Below are 14717 nucleotides of genomic sequence, written 5' to 3'. Positions count from 1 at the left end.
TGTGCAGATGTTTGATATGACATGCTTGAATAAATCTTTGGAGTTATATCTGATAGTTTGTCTTTCATTTAAGATTCATGTGTTTAAAATGTACCGTGATAATGACTGCCATCGGTGATTGTAGGTATGATTATAAACATGGTGGTTATAATGCTAAAGTAGTCCATAAATGTACATTTTGTGTGTGTGTGTGTGTGTGTGTGTGTGTGTGTGTGTGTGTGTGTGTTTTGTATGGCCTTTCTGCTGATTAAGTGAGATTAAATCAGAAGAACTGGATCTTGACTGCTAAAATCTCGTGAGCCACAGGCACGATTCCTGCTCCGGTTTACATGGGTTTTACAGTTATTTTTATCATGAGAAAGTGACTGACCCTGCCCTTAAAGTCGCGCTGCCCAAAGGACATCCTTTTACTGTTTCACAGTGTATTCGCGCGACAACATCACACAGTCATGACTGTAGAGTCAATTTTTACGTGCATGTAAACCCAGCCAATGTTTGCTTCAGAAAATATTATAGGTACCTTATCACCCTGTATCTTCGACTTGCTTGTGAATCTTGGAGTCCATGCATATTTGCTTTTCTAGGCAAAAAGCATAAAAGTACTCGTGACAGCCTTGCACATGGGAAATATATAGTGTATTGTATATTTTTGGGTTAATTGTTTAATAGATTGATTTTAATTGATTGTCGACTACCTGTCTGTGGGGAGCAGCAGCTGAAAACAATCGATTGTTCCAGCAGGCAAGTGGGCGTGTCTCAGCAGAGCTTCAGTATAAAATCATAGCGATCACTAGGACTAGGGTTGCTGTAAGGCCTGCCGTTTTCACGACACCTTTGATTTATAGTTTGTTGTATTGTCTTATTTTTGGTGTTTCTACAGTTTTGTACCATCCTCTGTGCGCTGCCATTGCTGGTAGCATCACATGACATTATTGTTTTTTTTTTGTTTGTTTTATGTGTTAATAAATACTGAGTGCGGTGCTGGTGTGTTTCACTGCACTTCTGTGTCTTCGTGCCTCCATTCCGGCTCTCACCTGCCTGTCTGCCTGCTTCAGCGCGGGAACAGCATGTAAAAATGCCACAGCACCTTACATTTTTTTCAAATACAATGTCTTAACAGAAGGATTAGAAGAAAACCAGTGTGCATCCGATTTTGTCAAATGATAATTGATCTGTTTTATCATTTTATTCAGCTGTGCTGCATATGCAGTTGTTCCGTTTTCTGTTTGTCAAACCTGATACTCCTCCATAGGAGTTCAAATTTAAATCAGTGTTGGGGTAGCAGCTTTGCACACTGTCACATACTCATTGCAGAAGTATGCTTAAGATGTTTCTTTGTGTAGAGCATGTTAGGTCTAGTACTGAAATATTCTTCTTGGTTCTTGAGGCACAAGTAAGAAGCTCTACATTTTAAAACAGTTTTGCTGCATCTTCCACAATTACTCAGCTTTCGACAACTGTTTAACTGGTGACATTTCAGATCACATCAAAAATGGAGCATGCTTTTTTAATTATTTTGTTCTATTCCCTATACACACACTAATACAGTACCTATGTTGCTGATAATACCACACATCAAAGGAGACAAGTAACACCTGAACATTTGTGTCCCTGCAGAAGACAAAAATCTACTTAATAACAGATTTTGCAGCATTAAGCGCAGGCAGGATCATTCTGGTGTCAGCTTCCTCTCAGTTGTGTTATGCTGAGATGCAGGGAAGTAACCTTTTGATGATCCAAACTACTCCATGCCATGGAAAGCATCAGCATGTGTGAAAACCTTGTAACCAAAAATTTCAATAGATCAGACAGTAAAAGTTCAATAAAGATTGGTTCTCCAGTAGAAGGTCAATAAAGAAGCATCCCGTGGCTTTGGTACAGGTAATTCTATGCTTGGTAAATTTGTCTACAGTGGGAAGAACTGCATCATTCTCCTTTAGCATACTTAACTGAATCAGGCTTGTAGTGATAAAGAACCACATCAATCAAACAGCTAAGCATCACTGAAGTGATTGACTATAACATCAGCATTGATTACCAAAACTGCTACACCATGCATTGTAACATCAAATTTGTGTACTAGACGGGTTAACCCAAGAGTTGGTGTTTAAACCTTAATATGGTTGTATTATAATTGCTTTTACAAAGGTGTAGAAATCTGGTTTCTTCTGTTTCTTGGCTTCATTAATATGCATCCATCCACCAAATGATATATGCCTAAGAACCAGAACATAACACAGATCTGAACTGAGATCCTGTCACTGAGTAGTACTGAAACTTAGCCCATCTCTCAATATATACAGTGGACAGCAAAGCCTGCCACCAATCATGGCAAGACCAAAAATGTAGCTCATGAATTATAACCACAGCCAAGGTAAAAAGACTAGATTTATTTTTTGCAAACGTCTGACTAATGACTTTTTAGGTGTTTTTAAGTAAAAATCAATCTAGAGGCAATAAATAAACACAAATTATTTAGTAAACCACAAGTTTGAAATATGTAATAGTGTCGCTTTTGTAATTGTTATGGACAATGGTTCAGAGGAAAATACAATAACTGTATTCACTGATTAAACTGTGTACATAACTATTTTGTCAATGACTTGACTTGGATGAAACCATTTAGAATAAATATACAAATGTATTGCACATTCTTGTAGCTTTTATAATACTAAAAAAAAAAAGTATATGCTAATTACGTAGAACGTTCAAACCCAAATTGTTTCAGAGTGTTTTTTTTTTGTTTTGTTTTGTTTTGTTTTTTTACTTTTTTTATACCAAATTCAATTATTAGCCCTAACTGGATTGTAAACTAGACACAGTGTCACATTATAAAGTGTGAATATGTATTAGTTGTTCAATTTCAGGGCTGTAGTATTGCAGTAAAAATGAAACTTTTTTTTCAAACTGGTATTAGCCAAACTGTTGTTCTTACATTTTAAAGCACAGAAGAAATAAACTAGATATTCTTTCATGACACTGGTTCACATTATATTCCGTAATATTTTTATGTGTAGCTATTTTTTTTTTTTTTTTTTTTTTTTAGTTTAGAGGGTTATGCAATATCAGCAATATTTTTCTTTATAGATGCTGTTGCTCCCAAGTGTGAAACACATGATTTGGTGGTTGAATACAATGAAAGAGGTCATTAGAAATTAATAAGAAAGCCCTACCAGTAAATCAGATCTGGCAGACAACCAATGATCCATGTAGCCCAGCGGACTGGCTCAGTGTCTTTCTTCAATTTAACATCAATGTGTACTGATTCATGATAAACAAAACAGAAACTAGTTATGAATCAAAAGCTAATCAGAGGAAATACAAGGAACTTTGGTTGTACAGAATGGTTATATGCTAGAGTTCGCACTTAATTATAGAGGGTTGACATAAAGTCTCTTGCAGTACATATGCACTGACTTACCTAGCTGATGTACAGTAGGGTGCAGAATGTTGCTAATTGCATAGAACCATGCATAGCTGTATATGATATGGTTAATTCAAAACTGTCTCTTTACCTTTTGTATGATTTTGGCAAATTACTAATTATTAATGTGCTGCCCTTCAGGTCAAGTTGACAGTCACAGACATGTAACACAGGCTAAAACAGTCTGTATAGCAATAAGAACAAGTGCCATCTATATAGAAAGAAATCTTATCCACAGAAGCTGCTCACTAGAAGGAACTGCCTTTTACTACTTCAAAGACATTCTATAGGGGTGAGGGGTTACTTAATGTAAAAAAGAAAAGACATTCAACAGCTGAACAGGGACGAAGATTTTTAAAACAGTAGTTACCACTACCATAATCACAGCAAAAGTGGCAGCTTTTTAACATTTAGTATAGTGGCAATAACTAAGCTTGCATGGGCAGAAATGGATTCAAATATACCCTGCATACATATATATGGTTAACTTATTATTTAAAGCATAAAAACAACATAAATCTGGTTTATATTATTATTTAAATCATTCTGTATTTATTAAATGTTATTATTAAAGTGCTAAGCATATTTAAATATTGCTTTTAATAAAAACTGCTATCAATAGTAAATGCCTTTAAAATGCCACAAACACTGACACAAACTACAGAAATAAATATTATACTGTATTTAAAATGTACAAAATCTAGCACAAAAAAAATGAAGTTGCATTGTGCATAAAAAAGCAGCTTCAGTCTGTCGAAAAAAAAGAGAGAATTTGTATACTGTACAAAACAAACAAACAAAAAAAAAAGATGAATTCCAATCCATATAGTGCCAATATCAAAGTCCAAAGGTATTTATTTTACATGTCATCAGGGGCTGTGCAATAGCAGTAGACCAGTATGCAAAAGATGTATTTTTTGTAGCTTGTGAAATAAAATGATATATTTTTCAATAATGTACTGTGGGAGTGTGGCAAAGTGAGTGCAGGTGAAGGCAATACAGCAGTGCAGAAGAAACAGACAGGCCGCGATATCCAGGTGCAAGGGTGTTTATTGAATAACTGATGGTTAATTAGCCTCATGGCAAACACCTTTAAATAATGCTGTTGTACAGTGATACAGCGGCGTGTATCACTTTATTTGTAATAAAAGTCCACAATCAGAAGTGCCGTTCTTTTACACCGACACGTAACACAAAACACATACACAGGTACTACAGTGAGTGAATTAGTGCTCATGGTGCAAAGACAGTTTTCCGTGAAACAAAGGGAAGTGATGGTGTCTAGGTTTGATGCTGGATCTGGATCATGTTAGTAGTCTAAATAATAAACACAGTTTTTACTAGACAAACAAAACAAGCAAAACACTCACATTTCTAGTAACACAGGGTCTCCTTCTAGGTTGTTTCTAACCATTTACAAAAGAACACATTACTTTCACTATGACCCCTATTTATACACTCCCTCATGACCCCTTGGTTAACGAGCGCATCCACTCCTCCAATCCGCGGATGCCACGCCATTTCCTGTCTGGGTCATTGAGTTCGGGTACCGTAGCTCCGCCCCTTTTCTAGATGGCTGACTTCCACCTAAACCTGGGAATAAATTGTCATGCCATTTAGTCCAGGGTACTCTGTTCCCTTAACGCAGTGCCCTCACAGGTTGAGAGGGAGATATAACATCAAGAATCATTCGATCTCTGTCACAGGGAATTCATAAGCAGGGCAGAAATTAAAGACAGTGCTGGAAATATATTATTATACACACATAGTCATTCTAAGATAGGAAATTGACTACATAGGGCTAAAAACAAATCTAGAGGTATAAATCATTAAGCAGTACATATTTTCTACATCCATCCCAGCTCCCCTGCAACTCTATTCTGCAAATAAACAGGAGCTGCACATGGTGGCCCCCACAGAATATGAAAAACATATTTATTTCAAAACTCTACTGTATTAAGTAATAAGCAAGATACTGTAAATATTTAGTTATCAATTGCAGTGCAAAACTAATGTATATACCCATAGATGCACATGAAAATGACCATTGAATGATAAAAAAAAAAACATATCTAGGAATAAATCAATAATTTTAGAAGCAATAGACTTCTCTAGCTCTCCTGCAAGTCTTAACATTGTATTCTGCCAGTAAGCAGGAGCTGTGATTGTGGTATGTGAATAAGTTTCTATTTGAAAGGATAACTTAAGTCAGATAAGGAAGTTCTTGGTATCAAAATGAAGGTAATCGATTGATGTTTAATTCCATGTTAACATATCTTCAAGAGTTCTGATATGTTTTTTTTTCAACATGATGGGGTGCATTTGCATCCCTTGCCCCTGTCAAAGGGTTGACACAGAAGAAGTCTGAGGCAATTTAACACAGAAAACGGGAAGTTATTGCAATATTTCCTGTTGTAATTGTTTTATTCCTCTTTTTCGTTTGTAACATGCACCAAATCTCATTAAACGTGATTGTACTGCATCTGGGATATGATAAGAAGCTGTTTGCTTTCTTACTGTAATACAAACTGTATACAAATAAAACAATGTCCTTGAAGAACACATATAAATCTGAAATACAATGAATACATTGTATAATGTTCTAGCAAATGAAGAGAGGCAAACGAAGAGGGGGAACATGATTGTAAACAGTTAATAATTCATGTTCATCTAATGTAGAAGTGCTTCAACAACAGTTATCAACAAGAAATGCCTCAAGGCCTGAATGAGAGTAAATAATTAGGAGACATGTTTTTGTATATTGAGGCACTGCAGCAGTAATAATAATAATAATAATAATAATAATAATAATAATAATAATAATAATAATAATAATAATAATAATTAGAGTTGACGGAAACTTTATGGCTTCCAGTACCAGTAACAGTACCAAACACTATAGCAAATAATGCAGAATACAGTACCAGTAACAAACACTTTAGCAAATAGTGCAATATGCATACATGGATTACTATATGTGTTCCATAGTAACCATAACCCTATCTGCACTCTCTCAGGAGTTATAAGTCACTTTTACATTTGACCTTTAGGAGACATCAAAGGTCATAGGAAATGACATTTTTTAATAGAGCATACATGTGTTACTATATGTGTTCCATAGTAACCATGGCCTGATCTGCACTCTACAAGGAGTTATTAGCCAGTTTTGTAAGTTGATGATGTCATCCAACATGGCCACCATGTTTTTTTTTTTTTTTTATTGTAGTAACTTCCCTTGAACAATCTTTAAAGACAACCACACTAGGATCATGTGTGCCAATTTTTGGTTCAATTGGACTAGTGTTTCAGAGACAAAGTTTTTGTAATCTACCATCTACCATGCTATAGAATTTTGTCAGTTTTTAAGCAACTTCTGGTGGAAAGAATTATAAGAATAATCCCAGCAATAACAATAGGCTTCCTAGCCTATGGCCTGGAAGCCTAATAATAATAACATCACTCAAGAATCAAAACATATTTTGTCCTTGATATTATAAACAAAATGTGATGTAAGGTCATTTACAACATGTAACAATTGCATTTTCAGATTTCTTATCAATATTTATGCAAAATAAATGCTCAGTTAAATGTTGAAGTCCTTGTACTAAATCTAGTCAGCCTTTCTGGAACCAGTGTCAATGTCATAAGAACATAAGAAAATAAGAAAGTTTACAAACAAGAGGAGGCCATTCAGCCTATCTTGCTCATTTGGTTGTTAGTAGCTTATTGATCCCAGAATCTCTTGAAGGATCCCAGGGAGTTGGCATCAACAACATTACTTGGGAGTTGGTTCCAGACCCTCACAATTCTCTGTGTAAAAAAGTGCCTCCTATTTTCTGTTCTGAATGCCCCTTTGTCTAATCTCCATTTGTGACCCCTGGTCGACATTGTCATTACCTTTTATGTCCATAAAGCACCATCAGAGGGCAGGGGGGTTGAACATGGGTGGGGGGGGGGGTACATGATAAGCATCTACAAAGAAGGCTTAGGGCACCACTAATGAAGGAAACAACAGTAACATGTGGGACAAATGGCAGATGGCGGCAAAAGGAAAGCCAAGGTAAATCAATAAAAGAGATGCCTAAGGCAAAACAAAAGAGAGGGCAGCATCTAAGGAAATGCACAGACAGATGTGTACATGTGGATCTCTAGATGTTAGAAGACAGGGGAATACCAAAGGACAGAACAATTTGGTAGCACACCTGCTACACACCTACATTTGCTAATGCTGGTTAGTTCAGAAGATGTTGTATAAATAGAAGATTGTATAAAATAAGAGAGAAATATCATTGCTCAGTATGTAATGGTTGAATTTACCTTTAGGTGGGAGTATTACTTTACAGGTATTATCTGAAAGATTTGGCAGGTTTGCTGGCTCATACAGCACTGACAATAATTATCTTATCAACCTTGTCATGTTGTAACCAGCCTGAAAACATTATGATATTCTATATTCACTTGTGCCATGTAACAATCACCATCTATGTACTAGTTATTTTACAAGTATGTGTATATTATTAATGAATGAATGAATGAATTATAATTCAATATAAAGCCAGAGACAATGAAAAAAAGACTATATGCATTTTCATAGTAGAATTCCTTAAGATACTAAGGTATGAAAATGCCCATGTCTACTCTTGGGCACATGTTAATTGCATATCATATCTTGAAGGAACTTCACATGGAAATTTAACTCTTGACAATTTTACATATAAAATATTCTACAGTATAACCACCTATGATAAATCACTGTCAAATTAGCCAATGTATAATAACATTTCCCAAATAATACAATATAATGCTGTTCCCAAAAACGTTACTTATTATATTCAACACATTTTATAGTACGTTTGATACATCCAGCATACTGGCTTTTACATCCAGTATTTTGTGGTCAAGTATGATTTGAGGCATTAACAAAGGCTATATTGACACATTAGACATAATTCAGCTGTTGTACAGTGTCAACATGGGCACCTCAAGGTTGTAAAAGCTGCTCTGGATTGCTAATTAGACGACAATGCCAACATCAGTAACACCTTGCATTCACAAACTGCGTGAAACCATATATACTGTATTAAACAAAAGACGAGCAGAGGAAAATAAACTGCTTTAAATCTTATAAAGCTACTAGTTATGACAGTGCGATTCTGTTTTTTGTTTCTATCACATGAGCAAAATCCGTCACACAGAACTTAATAGAGTATATATCCACATATGATCACAGAATACGACACATGTTCTGTAATTGCACATAGATAGTCTCTCATAGAAAATACAACATTTATTGCTTATGAAGGAAACCTTGCACAGTGGCTTTATTTTGAACATCGTAACAAATAAGGCAGCTGTCTTGTCACCCACATTCTAACACTGTAACAAACTTACCTTCAGCCAAGAGGCGCATTGCATGAACAAACGAATGATCCAAGCTATCTTTTTCGGCCATCAGCTCTGGTAGATATTTCTCCTGTTCCATAATACCACTCTCCTTCATTAAATTGACAGGTGAAACACAAAAAGTAAATTCAGCCTCGTGAAATGCACAGTCTCTTTGCGATTCTCTTCACAACCACTGTGTAAAATGCTGTAACGAAATCTCCCAAGTGAGTACGTATTGAACATCGACTCAGAGCTTCCGACTCATTTGTGGCGTCCACTCAACTCTCTCCTGTTAAATCCAGCCACTTTAACAACTGAGAGAGAAATTATGCCCAGCCCCTTTTAGAGCGGATTGGTTACATAGAGACACCAAGAAGACTAACAGAATATAAATGGTTGATGTGCATGTCGGGCAATGAGATTGACAGAATTCGGAGCACTTCTGAGCTGCTGTCCATGGTACTGAATACTACCCACTAGTACTCCCCGACGCGGGAAAACAAGAGCATCATCCTGAACTGCTACAATGCGTAGAAGCACGCAGGTTAACAGCATCTGCTTTGATTCTACAAACATAATACTTGGTATCGAAAAGAAACGTCGACAATAAGAAAATTGGTAAACATGCATCAAAGTAAATGTTATTGAAACTCCCTCGTCAACAATATAAGTTTGATGCAATTTGCATTTGGTGGGTTACAGTGACTGAGAAATCACTGGACAATAAGGATGAACACATGTATTAATAGATAAACCCAGAAGTTAAATATGCTGTTAAAACCTGTCCAGATGCACAGTTATTATTATTATTATTATTATTATTATTATTATTATTATTATTATTATTTTATTATTATTATTATTATTATTATTATTATTATATCTGTTGTGATAATTGTGACATATATTGGCCATGCAGAGTGTACACTGAATTTGAATCACAAATTATGTGGAGCTGCATATGGTTTAATTATAGTACACTATAGTATAATGACAGCAGGTAGAAAATCATTAATACTAATTATTTTTGCAAGATCAACCAGAAACTCACTGGCTGTGCTTTTTTTATATAAGGTCATATACACAATTAGTGCACATAAACAAAAAGTGTGCTTGTTGGAGATATGAAAAACTGAAGAATTGAAGAATCAATGTTTTAATGTGAGTAAGAGATAGTTTTACTGTTTCCAAAGTTATGGTTCTATAGGAATTGTGAGACATTTAATGCAAAGTGATATTTGCACTTGTACCACTGTGTGTGGTGTGGTGCCATTGAGTATTCTTTAAGTACTATATTATTCCAAATGCTTTGCATCATCTAGAATTTTAAGATTGAGACATAATTCCAAAAAAAAGATATGAACATAATTTGTATATTTTATTTAACATTGTGTACTCAAAGAAACTACAAAATGGTACTGTATTGCAAAAGTCTACCGGAATCCTTAATAGTAGTATTCCATTTTTCTCAGTTTTTCGTTAAGTATATGGAAAACAACAAAGTGGTATGCAATTCAATATGTTAATACAATATCATTCAGCAGGTTTCATTTGAATTTATAAAGCAAAATGAGTTATTTATATAGGGTGACTCCAATCATTTGTCCAGATCTGTATATGTATGTATAAAGTAATGCTTTGTATGTGTATTTATGGTCTGGTAACCATAACTCATGTAATTCTTTTAGACATGCAATTGGTTTCATAGACCCTGATAAACACTAATCTTTCACTACCATAACATTAGGTAGTGCAGTTCATTAACAGTAGTCTAGTCTTGATTTATGTTATACCCTATTTGCTGGAAAACACTTTTCACAGTTTCTCAGAACTACAGTTTTGTCAATGCCAATTGTTTACCAAATTACAATTTAAACATTGTTCTACCAATGCTGACTACCCATTATTTCCCTTATCAATGACACAGATGCAGTTGAATGCTAGTCTTTTGGCATGGCTCTACGATATGACAAACACAAAACCACTACACCATTTGGATCAATTACCACTGAATGCATTTGCAATTGGTTTGGCACTTAGGCACCCACTCTTTGCCAACTGTTGGCAGACCAGGCCAGATAGTTATGTCATATGAACATTTGATATATTTGAATATTGCCTATGACAAATATTCTTATCTTTATTTGTGTTTTATTTGCATTTATGCAGTTGCTGCTATCAATTCAACCCTATATTGTCTCTGATCTTGAAACACATTATAAGACCATAAGGACAAGTCCTGGTTGGTTAAGAGTTGTAAATAACAGTTGCTTCAGTGCATGAGTCCAGACTCTCATCTTATTTATATGCTCAACTTTGTGTATAATAAAATAATAATAAAATAACAATAACTGTATAAAACTAGCAACAAACTACTCAATACAAAAATGCAACTGCTTCATAAAATTTTAATCCACTTACCTGATTTTCATGAGACTAAATACTCCTACTGAATACCCAGGATGGTGTAAAAAACAAAAAACAAAACAACAAATGAATAAATGACCCAGTTAGACTTCATATCATAATCAGTTGGTATTATTGGTTGTTGGGGCTGTTCCAGGTGCTACCACCAAAACGCTGGCTTTCTAACAAGAGAACTTAAAGTACATAATACCCAAGCTAAATACCTTAGCCAGGGAAATGTATTCAGTACTATCTCAGAAATTAGAACAAAATAATATTCCATTCCATTCACACTTTATTAGGACCGGTATCTAACCAGTTATCATGATCAAGTGGCACACATTCCACAAGGTGCTGGAAATTGTCTTGAGGGATGTTAATCTGTTCAGTTATTAATACTGCACAACTGGCACAGAGAGGTAGGCAGAAAATTGATTCATGATTTCATTATGACTTGATCCGCAACAATTCTTAAGAAAACTATAGCTTTCATATAGCCTTCCCAGTAATCAAGGGACCTAAATTATACCAGTAGAACATCTCCCACACCAGGGCGAAGCAAAATCCAATCTGTCAGACAGGTCTCAATAAGGTGACCAGGCAGTTTAGATCAAATTTGATTCTCAATGATTATGTATCTATGCTCTACAATACACAGTTCACTTTGGTCTGTTAGAACTACAGCCCCCAACCCCCATAGAACATTAACAGCAGCAGTGAACTGGACTATACAATAGAAAGCTATCCTTAGAACTGACTGCTGTGGTTTATTGTTAAAGCAATTATGGCTATTGAATTATAAATTCAAATTAGATATTTCTGAAGTAGAAAAATACTAAAAAAAAAAAAAAAAAAAAAAGTACTTGCATTGACATAAAAAAACCTCCTGATGCCTTAAATATGTCTCTAAGTTGACAAATGAACATTATGTAGCATTCTTTGATAATAGTGTTTCGATTGTATGAGATATTACCTGTGTCTGTTTGGATTGTCAGGCTGTATCCAGAGGCTGTAAGAACTGGTTTATCAGCACTGAATGTTGCTCAATGTTTGTATCAGGACGAATAATAATCAATGGATTTGTTGTACGCTTCAGCTTGCCAAGATGGATTAGAGCATGGTGACAGTCTGTCTAGGCAACACACAAAGCAAATGGACAGCTTGTCTCTAATTAACAACAGAATTAATTTCAGACCCATCTTCTTCATGTTGGCAAACAACTGTACTTTGTTAAGCAGATATATTGATTGCTTAACTATGTATTTTGAAATGAAAATGAAAAAATGACTTGCACATATATAGGGTGATACCCATTTATTTTGTAGATATATCTCTCACTCACTAATTATTTATAACACTTGTAAAAAGTTCAGACTCCATTAAATAGATGAAGGGCAACTTGGTATAGGTATGAAATATGCAAGTTATCTTAACAAAATATATTTTTTTTTCTTTAGATGTTTCAGCCAACACATCCTGGTGACTTAAAAAGGTTGAAGCAGCCTCAAAGGGGCTCCCAAACATTTCTTCTCTCTAAATTTACAAAGCACACCAAAGAGTAATCTTTACCCTGCAGCCTTCTGCCAGCAGCAGATCAAAGAAATACCATTACATTTTAACGTTTTTTTTTTTTTTTTTTTGTTTACTAAACATTTTGTACCACTTTCTGAATGTAGGACAGTCACATGCTGCTTATTAACATTGGTTGGGCAGCAACTTGTTTCCACAGAAATGGCGTAAAATTGGTGGTTGAATTGCCAACCATGGTGTTCAGTTATTTGATGTCTTTATTTGTCTCCACATTTCATTGTTTCAAATACAGAATTGTAAATGTTATGTTACATTGAGCCTGGAGAGAGAGAAAGCAGTCAATTTATAACTCCCTCACTAGTAGTATAGGTAGGATTGCCCAACAAATGTTTATTGCTTTAAGGAGCAGATAAAAACATAGTTTATGCCCCTTGATTTTGTTTTCAAATTATTGTGATTTACATAGTTCATGTACCATATGAGCTGTTAAAATACTGTAGATTAGCAATGGTGAAAATTTAAGGCATTTCCTAAGGGAATATTCAATTGGGTAATTACATTTAGCTGCAATATTAATAAAATGAGCGTATTCTTGCAAGTCAGTTCTGAGATATCACTTCAGAAAAGCGATAACATTTGGCAAGCTGTTATTGTGCAGATTACTTAGCAGAATCTTCAAATAGTATAGTTTTGGCTACAGGAATTACAGCTTTGTAAGTGAAAATTAATTTTGAGTTATGTGAAACTACATCAGTTACCAACTTGTCATATTATTTTTTACAGCAAAGTTTGGCTTTTTTCTAATTAATAAATTGTTTTCAAGATTATAAATATTTATTTTTGTAAAAAGCTTTTGATCAGTGCTGAAGTTACATTAAAGTAATATATTCTCAAGCTGTAAAATGCACCTTTTCTTTGTCGCCTTTGTCAGTTTTTTAACATATGAAACATATCATATCTCTTCTGTCTGTTCCTGTTTTTGAGACAAGAGAGCCATCCGAGGAGATGGCTTGTCATTCATGTAGCTACTTAGACCTTATAACTCAGCTGTAAGAACATTTATAGACATGTACATTACCAGTAGTTTTTGTTTAACTAATATATATTTATATAGCTTTAGACATACCAATATACATCTTCAATTGTACCCTTGATGTAGTATAATAATATAAGTTGCAGTTTGTCAAAAAGCATAGACCCAACAGTAAGATTACAAACACAATTAAAACTAGGTCAATAATCAACATCCACAGTGAGTTGGCAGATGAGTTGATGTTTTCCAAACTAGAAGTATGCAAGAATGTCTTCCAATACTCTACAATACTCTTCAGTATTGTGGCAGAGGTTTTGTTTCAGAATGCACTGCCATCCCTTTGTTCTTCTTAAGCTCAGAACTTTTCTTGCATGTTTAATAGGATTCAGGCCTAGCCAGTCCCCTGATCCTCCTTTAAGAGTGCCTTGTTATCCGTAAGTCACAGTCAGGGTCAACAGCACCAGCAAGAGGTCTAACGTGTGCTCAGAACTGCAACTTGACAGTAGGGTAAGTCAATGAGATAAAAAAAGGTCTAATCCCTCTGTGGTGCAATATGGATGCCCTGAAGTCTTATTCTCGACAATGCTTCCAGTGTTCAGGGTACAATTACACACTCTGAGAAACATCCATTTTATAGCAGTTGATACTGAGACATGTCTCTCTAAGGTATGTGCAGCTTCACCTGCTGGTATATGATGGCTCATAATTTTTTTAACTGTTAAAAATCAAACGACAGTCATAGAAAGTGACAGCAATTTTGCTTTCATTGTATTCTATGAGGTGGCTATATTTGGTGTCATCATTTATTTAGTTAACCTAAATGCCAGTAAGGTATATGTAGCACAAACAGGGGTCAGGTGGACATCTCCCCAATGAGCAGACCTCAAGTTTGCCAAGGGAGGAGATCGAGCAGTTCCAGACTGTGGCCTCTCTTTTTCA

General features: G+C 35.1%; 1 protein-coding gene across 1 annotated transcript in view; it reads right to left on the bottom strand.

The window, feature by feature from the left end:
• Positions 1 to 9073, bottom strand: part of LOC121315264 (KH domain-containing, RNA-binding, signal transduction-associated protein 2-like) — a 124108-nt gene extending 115035 nt beyond the window's left edge. Inside the window, exon 1 of the mRNA XM_041249306.1 lies at positions 8816 to 9073. Within this exon, the coding sequence (XP_041105240.1) occupies positions 8816 to 8924 (109 nt within the window). The 5' untranslated portion in view covers positions 8925 to 9073. The remainder of the gene's footprint in view (positions 1 to 8815) is intronic.
• Between the last annotated feature and the right edge of the window lie 5644 nt (positions 9074 to 14717).

The sequence above is a fragment of the Polyodon spathula genome, chromosome 5 (genome assembly GCF_017654505.1).
Source record: "Polyodon spathula isolate WHYD16114869_AA chromosome 5, ASM1765450v1, whole genome shotgun sequence".
Lineage (NCBI taxonomy): Eukaryota > Metazoa > Chordata > Actinopteri > Acipenseriformes > Polyodontidae > Polyodon > Polyodon spathula.
The sequence above is the reverse complement of the archived record's forward strand: the minus strand, read 5'-3'. Positions and strand labels throughout refer to the sequence as shown.